The sequence below is a fragment of the Hyalella azteca genome, unplaced genomic scaffold, assembly GCF_000764305.2.
Source record: "Hyalella azteca isolate HAZT.00-mixed unplaced genomic scaffold, Hazt_2.0.2 contig14337, whole genome shotgun sequence".
In the NCBI taxonomy this organism is placed as follows: domain Eukaryota; kingdom Metazoa; phylum Arthropoda; class Malacostraca; order Amphipoda; family Hyalellidae; genus Hyalella; species Hyalella azteca.
This window is the reverse complement of record NW_025944227.1, coordinates 7003-24214: the sequence shown is the minus strand read 5'-3', so window position 1 is coordinate 24214 and position 17212 is coordinate 7003. Positions and strand designations below refer to the sequence as shown.

Here is a 17212-nt window from a genome sequence, read left to right as displayed (position 1 = left end):
ATGATAATTTCACAGGTGATTCTTCAAGATATTGAGTTATATAGACCTTTTTCCTTATTTTTCACTGAAGAAATTGAGAAAAAGCCATATTAACAGGTAAAATCAGCCAGATTTATGGGTATTTTTGTTCATTGACATTGGTGCAGCTTATCATTCATGAGTTGTCAGGAGATGTTGTCAGCAAATTTAGCTTTAACTACATTCCTACATTTTTTTGGGCCAAAATATTGAAGGTTTAGATAGTTTTAGCAATAAATCTTCAATAATCATGACATTGTTTTTGGCCCATAAACCTGTCTTGGTGATGGCATCACCAAGAATGCATGTTGCATGCTGCATGGACAGCATGGTGACATTCTAAATGCCTTCCAGTTCCAAATGACCATTTACCTATATGTACAGTAATAATAATATATATGAGGCTAAAAATAAGCGCGCATGATTGCTATTTATATTCACCAATGAGAAGGATATAAAATGTTATGTTTTAGAGTGATACATTTTCATCAATTAGTTCACTCTGATTAGTAGAGTTGCTTGTCTTTGATGTAAGTAAGTAGTAACATTCTTGAATTATTTACCATTTCATAGGCTCTCTCAATCTTGAATTTGAATCCAAGGTACATCATCATCTGCATGCAAATTAAATTGTGTGATGATTAATGCATGGGAAAAATTTTCTACTTGATTCCTACAGTGTATATGCTTGATGAGAAAAAGCAATTATTCACTCACACTTTTGACAGATCTTGTGCAAACTTTTCCAATTTGGTATACAAAATGTATACAGTAAAAACTTCAGGAAAGGAAAATTTAATACAGTAGATCTACAGTGTGCATTGATAGCCTGATCAGATTTCCACAACTATCTGCAAGCAGCCCATGGCATGTTTATCCAGAATAATTTAAGGCATTTATTTTGGCAGTGTTACCAACAATTAATTAATTTTGTATCTAGATTATATAATGAAACAAAACTTTCTTGTAAACATATTGAGTACAAATGGTAAATCATCAACCTTCTCATGATTTTTATGTATTACAATCAATGCATGGATATTTCTTTGCCTAAGAACTCTGTTATAGGTAGCATCTTGGACTGAACCAAATAAACTTTTAATAATTGTGAGCTCATTTTTCTAGATCGGACATTCAAGAAGAGACGAGTTGAGGAATTGGCCACTAAGCTTTTGGAAGAAGAAGATAAGAAGGCTCAGCGTGAAGCAAGGCTAGCCAAACTTCATCAAAGTATCTGAGTAATCCATTATATCCTTGGTAAGCCACAGTGACCTTCAGCAATTTAGCAAGCAAAAGATTTCATAACAAATTACTAATAATTTTATCAGTGTCAGTAGTTTAAAAAGTTCTAAATTAAGCTAGAATATGAAAGCAAAGAAAACAGTGAGTAAATTCATCATTGTTTCCTTTAAAAACATTTGGGATACCACCTCAATCATCATATAAAAATGTCTGGAATACTAGTAATTATTTTATTCATAATTTTTTACCCTAATATTAACAATTTCATACATGCAAGTTGTATACCATATTAAGTTGGCTAATGAGGTCTTTTGCTGTTGTGGAAATTTTAAAATTAATTAATATAAAATTAATTTTAATTATTATAATCTACTTGTACAACTAATTAATTAATATTTGTTAATTTATTTATTTAATCCTTGTTAGATTTTGACATTAATTATTGTTAATTGTTTGTCATTCAGTCTAAACCCTCACAGAGAGCATGATATCTTTACCACCTTTTTGGTTCAGCCTAACAACAATTACAGTTGTCAACCATGGAACATATTTCAATCATAAACGTGATGAGACAAAAAAATTGAAATATAATTTATACTTTAACTTTATTCTTATACATTTTATAAAGAAGTACTATCGATATTAATTTTATGAAGATTCAGCATCCTTCAATAGGTATTTTTCTAGTAATTGTCATGTATATTGTAATTTATATTGTATATTGTAATTGTCCCACCAGCCACCTAGATGAAAACAAAGAATCATTAGCCCTTAAGTTTAGAATTTGTTTGTTTTTCATCTTTCACTAATAAATCATCATCTCAATGATTACTTGCTTTAGAACTATTATGTCAGGAAGTATTATTAAACTACTCCTGGACATATAGCATGACTTTCAAACTAAATTTTCAGAAAACGCTGCGATGCCTCTGGGAATGAGCTGGCCTAAGTACGGAGCAGTAATAGTGACGTCAATCCTCTCCATGTTTGCGGGGTCCCAGCTTGTGCATAGCTATTATCAGCCGCTCGCCGACCTCAAGCAGCTGGCGCTTATAAGAAAAGAGGAACTCAAACGAGAGCGGGAAGCTGCTGCTGCTGCCGCGTCCTCTTCCTCAAATGTTTCATCATGAAGAATCATCAGGAATTGATATTTGTTTCATTATGAATAAGAAAGATGACTATGGCGAATCCGTCATCTTCATTATTATATAATTGTAATGCTTATCCCCGTGTAAATAATTAAATGAAACTATCTCAACCATAGTGTAATAGTTAATACCCTCTCGAATGATAAATATATCAGGATTCTTAGGAAAAATTATAAAAGATCAAAATGTATTAAATTTTATGAATATTTATTGTTCAAACACCTGAATGTAAGAAGTAAGATCCTACCACCAATACTGACGTCAGTTTCTTAATCATAGTATAACGATATTCTTCATAGTATCATCAATGTCTATGGCATCCTCCTTGCTATTTTTTCTTCTCAATAATCTATTAACTAAAGCGAGGCTGCTGCGGAGACCATCAAGAACCTGACTTCCAGGTCGACCAAGATGGTTTTCCTGAGGCTTGATGCAGAGCAGCAACCTGTTGACCTCGTGCGGGATGCTCTGGCAGATTATATCGCCGAACACCGACTTGATCCTCTCAACACAGTCTTGCCATACGCCACTGTCGCGACACACCATGTTCAGTATGGCTAAGCCTGAAATGTACAATGAAAAAAACAGTTTAAAACTCGGTAGAATGGAAAGCCAATAGCTCGGTAGTTCCCATAGAATAAAATAACCCATAGTTCGAACTCGGTAGTACAATAAAAAAACTTATTCCCCCCTAGATTTTCAATTTTATGGTTCATGATCACCATGGGTACAGATATATAAAACAAATCTGTGATGAGATATTAACTAGTCTATACCGTTAAAAATTTGTAATACAACACATCGTGTTCAAGTTATGCCTGTAACTGTGGCAATTAATATTGATGATATTATTTCAAATAATGAACTTTTTCACACTGAGGTATGAAATTCTACCTATTCCTAGTGACTTATCAAAATTAAAGCAGTTCATCTTCGTTCTTTCCTCTCCTAAAAATGGTTCAAAGCTTGCTGGTACCGAGTACTTGCTAAAAATCTTTACGAACTGAATTCCTAAGTGAGATCGTAGACATCTCTCAACAAGAGTAGGCAGAATCCCAGATTTCAAAAAATTATCTATCACGTACATCGGCAAAAATTACCTATTAGTACGAGTGTATTTACACTTGTGTGGGTTTTCTTTCTTTATTTGGACACGGAGCCTGCCTATAGCATACAAGTGTTACCATTTTTAGGGTTGGAATGGCCAAGCATCTTACTGGAGCTGTTCCTGTTTATGAACTTCTATATTTGTGGGTTGAATATCACCCTGCAATCCCTCACCCCCATGAGCAGCATTCCCCCATGCCAGCCCTCACCTCCCGGCCGTAGACACGCCGCCAAGATCTTCAGGAAGTCAAGTGTCACAAACTCCTGTGGCGGGCAGCTCATGCCGACGCTCACGTCTTTAGAGTCCACGTCCATCAAGATAAAGTCGTAAACCGTGCCTGCCATGAACCGATGACATAAAAATTCAGTATTAAAAATCATTTAAATGTATTTAATTAGGGTCAATATTCTTCGAATCATTTATAATTCAATGTTTTACACTACAATGCAGTAATGTGGCATGAACTGATGACATAAAATATTAAATATTAAAAATAATTTAATTTTTTTAATTAGGGTCAATATGCCTCCAATAATTTGTAATTAAATAAATATTTTACGCTACAATGCAGTAATGTGTTATCATCATAGTAAAGAAAGAAAAATCTACAAATAAGCAAGTCAACTTGATTTAGCTAGAAGAAGAAAAATTTCAACAATGAGCTCGGTTACTTTATTATTAGCCTACCTAATTTATGGCCTCACTCACCACTATTGGCCTTTTCTTCACAAAATTCGAGACCGTCTTGAACTGTAACAGTCAGCCTTGGAGTCGTCTTGAAGCCGAAGCATTGCTTCGCTACCTTCACCATCGCCTCGTCTAGTTCTACTGTGTCCATGATTATCTGTAAATAACAAAATATTTTTAATTTTGTTTTAGTGCGAAGGATCTAGTAATAATAGAAAGGAAATGAGCGTTCTAGGCTTACTTAAGCTATAATCAAACGCGTACAGCTCTCGTTTGTTATAAGTCAAACATTGCACAACATGTCACAAAGTTTAATGGAACACGATGTATCATCATTGCCATTACTTATATTATACATAAATTCGAGATATATATTTATAGATAATCTTGAGCGTTAATAAGTATACAAGCACCTTAGGGAAATGTTGGTGTATGTAAGTTGCAAGAGGTCCGCCTCCAAGTCCCAATATCATGCCCCGACCGCGACAATGGACTAGTCCCAGACCTCCCACCATTGCGAGGTGATGCTGACATGACAGGTAATGTTGGTCCAGTGTGGGGGCCTCGTTCACTTCAGACCCTGGGTTCTTCTGCCTCTTCTTCTTTCCTTTGCTGTTGCTTTGAGACGAGCTGTCGACTGACGCTGTTGGAAAGAGTTTGAATCTTTTCGTCTGAACAGACCATATTGAAATTTTTCTTCCTAAATAAATTCACTAGTCATATTGGGTGCACAATATTTGATGAATGCTTACTTAAGAACTGATGATGAAAGAAAATGTATCAAGAACGGCCTTCCCAGAACTATTTGAACGTGTCTAATAGTTCTGGGAAGGAACTATTGGACGTGTTAATATTTAATAGCAGTGAGCGCACCGTTAAGCAGTCGCACTTCAGACTGTATGGCGTTGGGATTGTTCAAGAATATGAGACGTCGGAAGGCCGTTCCCTCGTCACCCTGAACGTCCTCCACGACGTACTTGCCGCTATACTTGCTCTCCCCGCCACACACGCGACGCACCGAGCCCACGTCACCCCCTGCTGTCAGGAACGGCACCTGGAATGCGGGATGGGGCATCAAAACGGGAATGGGGCATCAAAACGGGAATGGGGCATCCAAACGGGAATGGTGCATCAAAGCGGGAACGGGGCATCAAAACGGGAACGGGGCATCAAAACGGGAATGTATCATCAAAACGGGAATGGGGCATCAAAACGGAAATGGGGCATCAAAACGGAAATGGGGCATCAAAACGGGAATGGGGCATCAAAACGGGAATGGGGGCATCAAAACGAGAATGAGGCATCAAAACGGGAATAGGGCATCAAAACGGGAATGGGGCTTCAAAACGGGAATAGGGCATCAAAACGGGAATGGGGCATCAAAACGGGAATGGGGCATCAAAACGGGAATGGGGCATCAAAACGGGAATGGGGCATCAAAACGGGAATGGGTCTGTCTCTTATACACATCTAGATGTGTATAAGAGACAGTTTAAAAACAGTACACACTAATTTTAGAACTTTTGCGCGAAAATTTTAAAAACAGTACACACTAATTTTAGAACTTTTGCGCGAAAATTTTAAAAACAGTCAACACTAATTTTAGAACTTTTGCGCGAAAATTTAAAAAAATGGTCAACACTAATTTTAAAACTTGCGTGCAAATTTTAAAAACAGTCAACACTAATTTTAGAACTTTTGCGCGAAAATTTTAAAAACAGTCAATAATAATTTTAGAGCTTTTGCGTGAAAATTTAAAAACAGTCAACACTAATTCAAGGTTTTTGGCGTGAAACGGATTCCTGAAGGCGGCAACCTGCGCTGAGGGTATGTCAAGGTGCATATTAGATTTATATTTAAACACAGTCAACACCAATTCAAGATTTTTGGCGCGAAAATTTTAAAAACAGTCAACACTAATTTTAGATTTTTGGCGCGAAACGGATTCCTGAAGGCGGCAACCTGCGCTGAGGGACGATGAAGACGCCCATAGGAAGGGCGGGAGGCGCAGCAGACGTCGGAGCGTCAAGGTGAATCGTATATGTCAAGGTGCATATTGGATTTAATTTTAAAATCAGTCAACACTAATTTAGTTTTTTGCCTGAAACGGATTCCTAAAAGCCGAACCTGCGCTGAGGGACGATGAAGACGCCCATAGGAAGGGCGGGAGGCGCAGCAGACGTCGGAGCATCGAGGATGTAAAGCACGTAGCGCAGGTCGCCCGTCTTGGCGTGGCAAAGCTCCAGCCGCGCCTCTTCACCCAACGACACCTGTAAACCAACGATTAAATTTAAAATATTATATGAAATTCTTCTAGTAATCACGCGATGCAGTAAAACTTTTAACAGCAATCTCACTAAATTGCTAGGGATGTTCATCGAAGAAACTCTATCTTGCGTCACGCTATAAATAAAATCCCAGCGATCACATTGAAATGCTTGACAAAATTTTGGACATACTCCTTGAGCTCACGGTAGGAATAATATCCCAGCCATCACTCTAAAATATAACAAATAAGAAGCATTAGCTACATTACAGCATTTATTCAGTGTTTCCTAGGATCAGATTTATTTTATTATATATGTATATTTATTTTATAAATAGATTTATTATTTATTTTATTTTTTTATTTATTTATTTTATTATATATAATAAATATATATATATATATATATATGAAATAAATTAATATATATTAATTATTTATATATAAATATATAAAAATATTTATATTTATATTATATTACCTTCCTGAGGAGGGCGTGAGTGGCGGCGCTGTACNTAGGACAATTCTTCAGATGACGTTGGTAGATCGAAAGGCATATATCAAGAAGTAGTTTTAGTTTATTAACGACGTTTCGAATGTAACAAACATTCATTTTCAAGTTACAAAGAGCATTAAATATTGAAATTCTGGTGGAAATAAGTACATAATATATGTAAATAGGATACTATAGTAAAATTTTGAATCAAAAAATCACTCTGAAAATCATTTCAAAGTTCAGCCAAATCCGGTAGTTAAGAAAGTGGTAGCAGGCGTCCAATTCGTAGAGACGATGAGGCTTACGTCGTTAATAAACTAAGCTACTTCCTGATATATGCCTTTCGATCTACCAACGTCATCTGAAGAATTGTCCGACTCTTTGACAATTTAAATCAACTTATTCTCTGGTCGTTAATCGCACGCGTATAAATCAACAAATTCTGCCATCTAAAACTAAATATAAATATTTATATTTATATTATATTACCTTCCTGAGGAGGGCGTGAGTGGCGGCGCTGTACTGCTGCAGAGCGCGCACCTCCTGCTGCAGCTCCTCGGGCGACACGCGCTGGGGGGCGCCGCCCCCGAGGCAGCTCTCAAGCACCTGGGGGCGCCACACAAATTAATACAAGGGAGAATATAACATTCAATATTATAACACGTTAATACAGTGATTAACACAACTAGCATTCTGTACTGAAATACGTACTGGTATAACACCAGGCACTAGTGTCACGTACTGGTATAACACCAGGCACTAGTGTCACGTACTGGTATAACACCAGGCACTAGTATCACACCAGGCACTAGTGTCACGTACTGGTATAACACCAGGCACTAGTGTCACGTACTGGTATAACACCAGGCACTAGTGTCACGTACTGGTGTCACACCAAACGCTAGTGTCACGTACTGGTATAACACCAGGCACTAGTGTTACGTACTGGTATAACACCAGGCACTAGTGTCACGTAGTGGTGTCACATCAGGCACTAGTGTCAAGTACTGGTGTCACACCAAGGCACTAGTGTCACGTACTGGTATAACACCAGGCACTAGTGTCACGTACTGGTATAACACTAGACACTAGTGTCACGTACTGGTGTCACACTAGACACTAGTGTCACGTACTGGTATAACATCAGGCTCTAGTGTCACGTACTGGTAAAACACCAGGCACTAGTGTCACGTACTGGTATAACACCAGGAACTAGTGTCACGTACTGGTATAACACCAGGCACTAGTGTCACGTACTGGTATAACACCAGACACTAGTGTCACGTACTGGTATAACACCAGGCACTAGTGTCACGTACTGGTATAACACCAGGCACTGGTCTGAGTTTGGTGCAGACCACCACGAAAACCGGCAGTGTAAACCTCCCTTGCTTCTTTGTGCTTTCCTCGGCCTCCACGCATCTGCCCAACGTAAACATTATTTAACAATAACATTTTATAACTTTATATTATATAATATATCACCAAAAAACAGTCTCACATACAATAAATAGAGATAATATAAAATGAAAATTTAACCCATATTTTAATGTATAAATTTAACCACTCATCATACCTTCCAAACATTCAAAGAACATTTCCAAACAAATACAAATATGAAAATATAGACAAATATAAAATAAATAACGTACAAGAATTACAAAAATGATGAAATATTATTCCCTGTTCAAACGGCTCATCAAGGGTATATATCATATCTGGGTATATTAGACTTATTAATTTATAATAATTTTAACATAATTACAATGTAAAACACACTTTTGTGCGCCTCCAGAGTTATAGGAACGAAGGATTCGTTGACTAAGTGCGTGAGGGATGAATAAGATACACCACATGTCTAGAGAACTTATCTTGATACGGCGTGGTAATACATGAGAGATACAATACAGGTTGAACTAAGACATCGACTGTTGGGTCGCAGTAACTCTAACGCGCGTTACATCGCGGTGCACTCATTAGTTACTGAAGGAACTTTACTAAGGTTCCCAGCGCTTTTATATAGTCACGGCTTCCGCCCACTACTAAGGTCCTGATCGCGTGATCTATCACGTGATGTTTCCAGACGCTGACTCAGGTCTAGTATTTTCCATCAATCTCTATCACCTTTATTGAATATTATGTCTCGATTACAAATGATTTAATGTTATATTATTATTATAATGAAAATAATAAGATTGACACCGGACAACAAATAAGGCACCTGCAGATCCTCGTGATGCATCCTTGGCTGTGACTCCATTGCAGGAGGTGTTGCAGGATGTGTTCCTGCAGCAGCGACACGCACACGTAGCGTCCTCCACACCGCAGCAGCCGCAACACCTCCTGCAACACCCAACACCTCCTGCAACACCCAACACCTCCTGCAACACCCAACACCTCCTGCAACACCCAACACCTCCTGCAACACCCTACACCCCCTGCAACACCTGTCTCTTATACACATCTAGATGTGTATAAGAGACAGCCTCTATATATTCTATTTATAGTTTAAGTTCAAGACAACGTCGGGAGTTTCTTCGTCAGTACCTAATAGGTGCTAATACCTTAAAATCTACAAGGTATTAATCCCCTATAACCACTTAAAAGGTAAGAGTAATATAGACTAAATGCCTCAATGATACTCGAATGGCCAGCAAAATACCTACATGAAATTAAAACCTAAACTTACATGATATTACAATATCTACATCATATTACAACCTATAAACCTACATGATATTACAATACCTACTTGATTATAAAACCTGAATAGGTAAAATAAACCTTCAACCACTCAAACACCTACAAGTGCTGTATTAATACTTTAACTCCTGTAAGGTATATACTTATATTATTAGTTTAAAATACTCCGCAGCTAAAAGGTATAATATGCTAAATAGTACCTTAAATTAAATATCTTACGCATTAGAACCCACCAAGAAAAAATTGATGGTTATATTATCCAAATAGTGACACACTTCCCTGCGTGTAGCACTGGTACGTCGTTGTTTCGGGCAAAACTGCGTCAGGATGACCCACACAAGAACGAGAATTGCATCGCTATTTCGACAAAGTCTCACAATTTATCCTGAGTGTGCGCGTACTTACCGACAGATATTTTTGAACAAAGTCTCTCAATTTTTCCCGAGTAGCCGCACACTTACGGACAGATATTTATATACGGACAGAATTTACCCTGACTGTGTGCGTACTTACGGACAGATATTTATGGCATCGTTACTTGGACAAAGTCTCTAATTTTATCTGAGTAGCGCACTTACGGACAAATATTTATTCACGGTCTGGACCACGGCCGTGGAGTTAGGAGAAAGTCTCACAATTTATCCTGAGTGTGCGCATACTTACGGACAGATATTTCTGGACAAAGTCTCTCAATATTTTCCTGAGTAGCGTACTTACGGACAGATATTTATTGCATCGCTATTAGGACAAAGTCTCTCAATATTTTCCTGAGTAGCGCACTTACGGACAGATATTTATGCACGGTCTGGACCACGGCCGTGGAGTCGTCGGTGAAGATGGCGTCGAGCGTGCCCTTGTCGAGCACGGCCGTGAAGGAGGCCGTGTCCAGGGAGGAGGCCGTGAGGTCGTCGTGGCACCACACCATGTCAGGGCACGACGTCCCGTAGCGTCCGCGCATCTGTCGCACCGCCACCTCGCTAACGTCTACGTTCGTGATGCTCCTGGTGGCGTAACGGGCGCCGTGTAACGGGTGTTGTAACGGGCGTACAGTGTAACGGACGTATAGTGTAATGGGATCAGTGTAACGGGTGTTGTAGCGGGCGTATAAGGTAACGGGCGTAGTGTGACTGGCGCCGTGTAACGGGTATTGTATGGGGCGCAGCGTAACGGGTATTGTAACGGGCGCCGTGTAACGGGTATTGTATGGGGCGCAGCGTAACGGGTATTGTAACGGGCGCCGTGTAACGGGTATTGTATGGGGCGCAGCGTAACGGGTATTGTAACGGGCGCCGTGTAACGGGTATTGTATGGGGCGCAGCGTAACGGGTATTGTAACGGGCGCCGTGTAACGGGTATTGTATGGGGCGCAGCGTAACGGGTATTGTAACGGGCGCCGTGTAACGGGTATTGTATGGGGCGCAGCGTAACGGGTATTGTAACGGGCGCCGTGTAACGGGTATTGTATGGGGCGCAGCGTAACGGGTATTGTAACGGGCGCCGTGTAACGGGTATTGTATGGGGCGCAGCGTAACGGGTATTGTAACGGGCGCCGTGTAACGGGTATTGTATGGGGCGCAGCGTAACGGGTATTGTAACGGGCGCCGTGTAACGGGTATTGTATGGGGCGCAGCGTAACGGGTATTGTAACGGGCGCCGTGTAACGGGTATTGTATGGGGCGCAGCGTAACGGGTATTGTAACGGGCGCCGTGTAACGGGTATTGTATGGGGCGCAGCGTAACGGGTATTGTAACGGGCGCCGTGTAACGGGTATTGTATGGGGCGCAGCGTAACGGGTANTAACGCGAGCAGTGTAACGGGAGCAGTGTAACGGGTATTGTAACGGGCAGTGTAGCGGGTATTGTAACGGGCGCAGTGTAACGGGTATTGTAACAGACGCAGTGTATCGAGTATTGTAACGGGAGCAGTGTAACGGGTATTGTAACGGGAGCAGTGTAACGGGTATTGTAACAGACGCAGTGTAGCGGGTATTGTAACGGGCGCAGTGTAACGGGAGCAGTGTAACGGGTATTGTAACGGGCAGTGTAGCGGGTATTGTAACGGGCGCAGTGTAACGGGGGCCGTGTAACGGGAGCAGTGTAACGGGAATTGTAACGGGCAGTGTAACGGGAATTGTAACAGACGCAGTATAGCGGGTATTGTAACGGGCAGTGTATCGGGTATTGTAACGGGCGCAGTGTAGCGGGGGCCGTGTAACGGGAGCAGTGTAACGGGTATTGTAACGGGCAGTGTAACGGGTATTGTAACGGGCGCAGTATAGCGGGTATTGTAACGGGCGCCGTGTAACGGGTATTGTAACAGACGCAGTGTAGCGGGTATTGTTACGGTCGCCGTGTAACGGGTTCTTAACCGACAATTATATACATTCAGTAAAATATATGTACAAATCAAATTATCAATTCATGATTATCATGATCTTATAATCACGTCAACAACGTCATGATAAGTTCCTAGAAGTACTGGAAGCATCTTAATCAAGTGAAACAATCGAATAAAGGTGTAAATGAATAATTTTATTTCATTTTGTATCGTAAATAATAATTAGTGCATGGTAGTGTCGTATAGTATAGTAGTACAGTATAGTAGTACTATAGACCAATGAATAATTTTCTCCCATTTTGCATCATAAATAGTAATTAGTTCATGGTAATGACGTATAGTATAGTAGTACACTAGTACAGTATAGTACTATAGACCAATGAATATTTTTCTCCCATTTTGTATTGTAAATGTAAGAAATGTATGGTAGTGACGTATAGTATAGTAGTACAGTATAGTACTATAGACCAATGAATAATTTTATTTCATTTTGTATCGTGAATAGTAATTAGTGCATGGTAGTGTCGTATAGTATAGTAGTACAGTATAGTAGTACTATAGACCAATGAATATTTTTCTCCCATTTTGTATCGTAAATAGCAATTAGTGTATGGTAGTGGCGTATAGTATAGTAGTACAGTATAGTAGTACTATAGACCAATGAATATTTTTCGCCCATTTTGTATCGTTAATAGTAAGTAGTGTATGGTAGTGACGTATAGTATAGTAGTAAATTATAGTAAATAGACCAGCACTAACTTGTAGCCCAGGGAGTAAAGGTCTGCGCTGAGAGTGGAGTTACCACAGCCAGCAACAAGCAGACGGTCTGCGGGTCTGATGAATGTGTGCAACAGACCACACAGGTCTGCATACTCGCCGTACCTGCAGACCACGTTAAATGATGGTGAAAAACTTATCACTATCACCTGTTAACTTGCCACCGTGTGCTGCACTACCACTAGCCTGCCACCGCGTGCTGCACTATCACTAGCCTGCCACCGTGTACTGCACTATCACATATTAACAGCATTCATTTGTGTAGTTGCACGCTAAACCCTTTCACTATCGACAGCATCACATATAAATAAAAACATAGAGTATCAAATGACTAACAGTTTATTGGTATAATCACTATTGATTAATCATTTATAATTTCATTATCAATCAATCCGGTCTCATGCATGGTGGTTTTTAATTTCTAATTGTCTCTTGGTGGTTCAATCTCCGGTCTCATTTTTAAAAAATTATATTATTTATTAAGGGAGTTATTTATTACTTTTCATTACTTGAGCTGCTAATAAATAATAATTTTATTATATATTATTTACCATTCGAAAGTATCCGAGCCACGGCCGGCAAAGAAGCTGTTCCAGTAATCCTTGCTGCCAAACTCCTTTGAATCCTTCGGCAGTAAACTCATTTTTCTGTTCACTTAATATTCAGTTCGTCCCGCCTTATGCAGTGTCTGGCATACTATAGATGTTGAAGTAGCAAATAAGTTTGTACTATCATTGTAGTAACGACATCCACTAGGTTAGTACCATAGATACAATCATTGAAGTACCGTTAACATATTAGTGGCCCCTGGGGCCGGATTATCAAAACTTCGTAACTTTTTGTACTTACGACAAAAAAGTTCTGTGGTACGTAAATACACCCTAATTTTGGCTTTATCAAAACTTTCGTACGCAAGTCTTAGCTAAAAGCCTAAATTTTTTTCCCGCGTAAATGTTTTTATAATACCACTGCTAGTATTACGGATTCATAGCAACGCCACTCGTAAGTCAATTTTGGGTACTTACGAACTTCTGATAATACGGCCCCAGGTAGAGCATTTTACGTAAACATATTCAAATTCAGGTTAAACTAGCATAAAATAGAATAGAAGTGTCGGCATTGAATAAATGGGCCCATGGCCTGTTGCCGGTTCTTGAAAGTCTATCACGTTTTTTTTTTTTTGCGCACCGCATTTTGGTACAAATTTTGCTCATTTTTGCAGACGTAGAATATATATTCGACGAAGAATAAATTCGAGGTTCTCTTTCGCCCTAATAATTTCCTGCTCTGCCATCAAGGAGGGACGTAAGATCGAAGAAAACGTGTGGCCAAAAACGCTCGCTCATTCCTCGACATAACTCATGGGTCTCCCCAAGGCCATTACGTTTTCCTATGGCCATGGGTTTCCAAAATGTTCATCTCTAGTGTTGGAAGTGCAGAGAAATTCAAATTGGGGATCATTGAAGAAAGAAATAATAGGAAAAAGGTGCGAGTGACAGCTTAAGACGGTCCTGCGGACTGGGGCGGCGAAGGTCGCCTGGCGCATCGAACTAGCATATATAGTAGGTATATCTCACGGTTCTTAGCGCATTTTCTCATTTATGAAAAAATGCACTATTGTGCTCGCCATGTCTGTCTGTCCGTCCGTGACTTCATGTTTTCATCGACGAGGAAATGCGCTCTCTGTCACTCACTGCAGTGAGTACTAAGTTATATTTTCTTTTATTTTGAGCACCGCATTTTGGTAAAAATTCTTCTCATTTTTGCAGACGAAGAATATATATTCGACGATTAATAAATTCGAGGTTCTCTTTCGCCCCAATAATTTCCTGCTCTGCCACCAAGGAGGTACGTAAGATCGAAGAAAACATGTAGCCAAAAACTCTCGCTCATTCCTCGACATAACTCATGGGTCTCCCCAAGGCCATTGCGTTTTCCTATGGCCATGGATTTCCCAAATATTCATCTCTAGTGTTGGAAGTGCAGAGAAATTCAAATTGGGGATCATTGAAGAAAGAAATGCAATATTTATCAGACAAAAGATAGGTTGCATACCAGGGGATTAAAAGCAATATTTAGTATACAAAAAGATAAGTTGCATACAAGGGGCGACGATACACAACTGGTTCTCTGAACGGCTTGGGGTTGTGTTCAACTTCTGTAGATATCACTTCAATGATGTGACACATTTACTTTAAACATATGCGACTGCGATTTTGATGAACTTTTAGGCCAGGAGAGGCCGATCTAGATGCATGAATAACCCAGAAACGCTTGCAAATAAATACCACTACGTTCTACGACACACCATTATAAGAAATAACATAAAGGCCTGCCTCAAGTTGAAAAGTTTACTTTTCTGACAGCATCAAGGCATCAAGGATAAAGGCCGGTCTCAAGTTGACTTATGACAGCATCAAGGCATCAAGGATAAAGGCCGGTCTCAAGTTGACTTCAGACAGAGCATCAATGGTTGTGGAAAACGGTCCTGCAAGGAGACCGAGGACCGGGGGCGTGTCAACCACCCCTGGCGGGAGGAGGTCTCCTCCTCCAGCCCCTCTGCGGATTGCATGGAAAACCCTTGGCCGTTCACCACAGTTTATTCTTTATTCACGCAGGAGCATATAAAAAAAATTCATAACCAGAAAATGGCAAAAACGTGGAGAAAAAATATAAAATACTTCCATGTGAATGCCAATATAAGTTAAAAAGCTTCACAGGCGATGTTAAAGTTAAATGTACCTCTGAAATGCTCGTCAAATGCAAATAACGTTGAAACGACGTTTATTTAACAGTATTTCAACGTGTGAGACATGGTGGGTGTATAATTGCAATCAACATATTCTTAGTGGTTAAATATAAAAATTAGTTGAGGCCAGTTTTAAATCAGCGATAACAATTCTTGGAGACAGCGTAACAACATGACCGTCTTACAGGACGATTATAGTATGCGATTGCAGAGCGAATTCTGACTAAATGAAATAAAGTGAATGACTATTGATAACAAGGGAAGTGATTGTGAAGTCAAAATCATCATGAAGCTGGAACCAACGTGAAAATATCAGACGAATTGTCGAGACATATGAACCGCAACAAAAACGAAGACACTAGAAAAAAATATAACTCAGTACTCACTGCAGTGAGTGACAGAGAGCGCATTTTTTCGTCGGAGAAAACTTGAAGTCACGGACGGACGGACAGACGGACGGACAAACAGATGGACGGACGGACAGACAGACGGACATGGCGAGCAAAATAGTGCATTTTTTCATGAATGAGAAAATGCGCTAAAAAGGAGGGTGATGGAAGGAATCCAGTTTACACAGAACTTAACCTTTCAACTGCAAGTGTAAAGGGTATAACAAGCGTGTAACAAATAACCTGCCTACACTTACCAACTCAAACCACAACTAACCAATATTACACTCAGGTACAAAATCATAGATGCTGAGATCTGACAACCTTGATAACGCCTCAGTTATTGTGCAGCAGGAAAATGCCTCTTCATTGATAAAAGNATAACTGTATAACCATATGGGAACCATTAATAATGGAAAATCCTCAAGAATGAAGGAAAAATAATGGAGAAAACCTATTTAATTGAGATTGAAGACTATTGGATAATAATATATGAGAACCCTAATTTTATATTACATGATCACCATGAAAGTACAATCATGATTACATCATTACTGGGGCAGTAAGGCAACCCGCAATATATCTCCAACAGTACATATTACCATACAATTCTCGGTTTAGTAGCAAAATTATCTAAACACATCCTATTTTTAGTCAATTTGTTCTAAAAACATGTGAATGCATTAAATTTTATTCCACAAAGCCCTGTTACTGAATATAATCTATGCCTATATCTATGCTTCAACTTGGCTTCACTTATTTTTCAAGTTCACGTACTTATTATGTGTGGTCAGTGGCAATTAGAAACTAAGAAAAACACTGGATATTTGAAAGTTAAATTCTAAGGCATTTGAGCCACTACGGAGCAATCAAAAATAAATCCCTTAACGAGTAGGTATAGCTGCACTAACTTCAAGCAAAATTGTGCTTGGAACTCACAAAATATACACCAAACACAACTATGTGCCTCATAATAATAATAATAGCGGTTTCAGCGATTAGTAGGCCGTAGGTTTGTCGTCGCCAATTCTTTACATCGCAGAACATTCACAGCTTGTTGTTGTCTCAAACTCGCAACTCACTGCTACAATTCTGCTGTGCTTAACCGCCTGGCCTCCTTGCCGGTTCTGACCAGAAACTGACGCACAGAGCTGGGATCGAACCCGCGCCTCCCTGCGCCAGTCATGGTACTCTGAACTTTAACCACTGGGCCATTCATGAGCCATATCCAGTTTTAAATCAGCGATAACAATTCTTGGAGACAGCGTAACAACATGACCGTCTTACAGGA

General features: G+C 39.6%; 1 protein-coding gene across 1 annotated transcript; it reads right to left on the bottom strand.

Moving 5' to 3' along the window:
• Positions 1–2593: 2593 nt before the first annotated feature.
• Positions 2594–13532, bottom strand: LOC108664491 (eEF1A lysine and N-terminal methyltransferase). Its single transcript, XM_047884032.1, has 12 exons — positions 13335–13532; positions 12766–12888; positions 10453–10669; positions 9187–9308; positions 8285–8387; positions 7455–7571; positions 6331–6473; positions 5077–5264; positions 4617–4846; positions 4225–4360; positions 3725–3853; positions 2594–2971 (listed from the first exon to the last, which is right to left on the bottom strand). The coding sequence occupies exons 1-12, from the start codon at positions 13424–13426 to the stop codon at positions 2682–2684; spliced, it is 1890 nt and encodes a 629-aa protein (XP_047739988.1). The 5' UTR covers positions 13427–13532; the 3' UTR covers positions 2594–2681.
• Positions 13533–17212: the final 3680 nt, after the last annotated feature.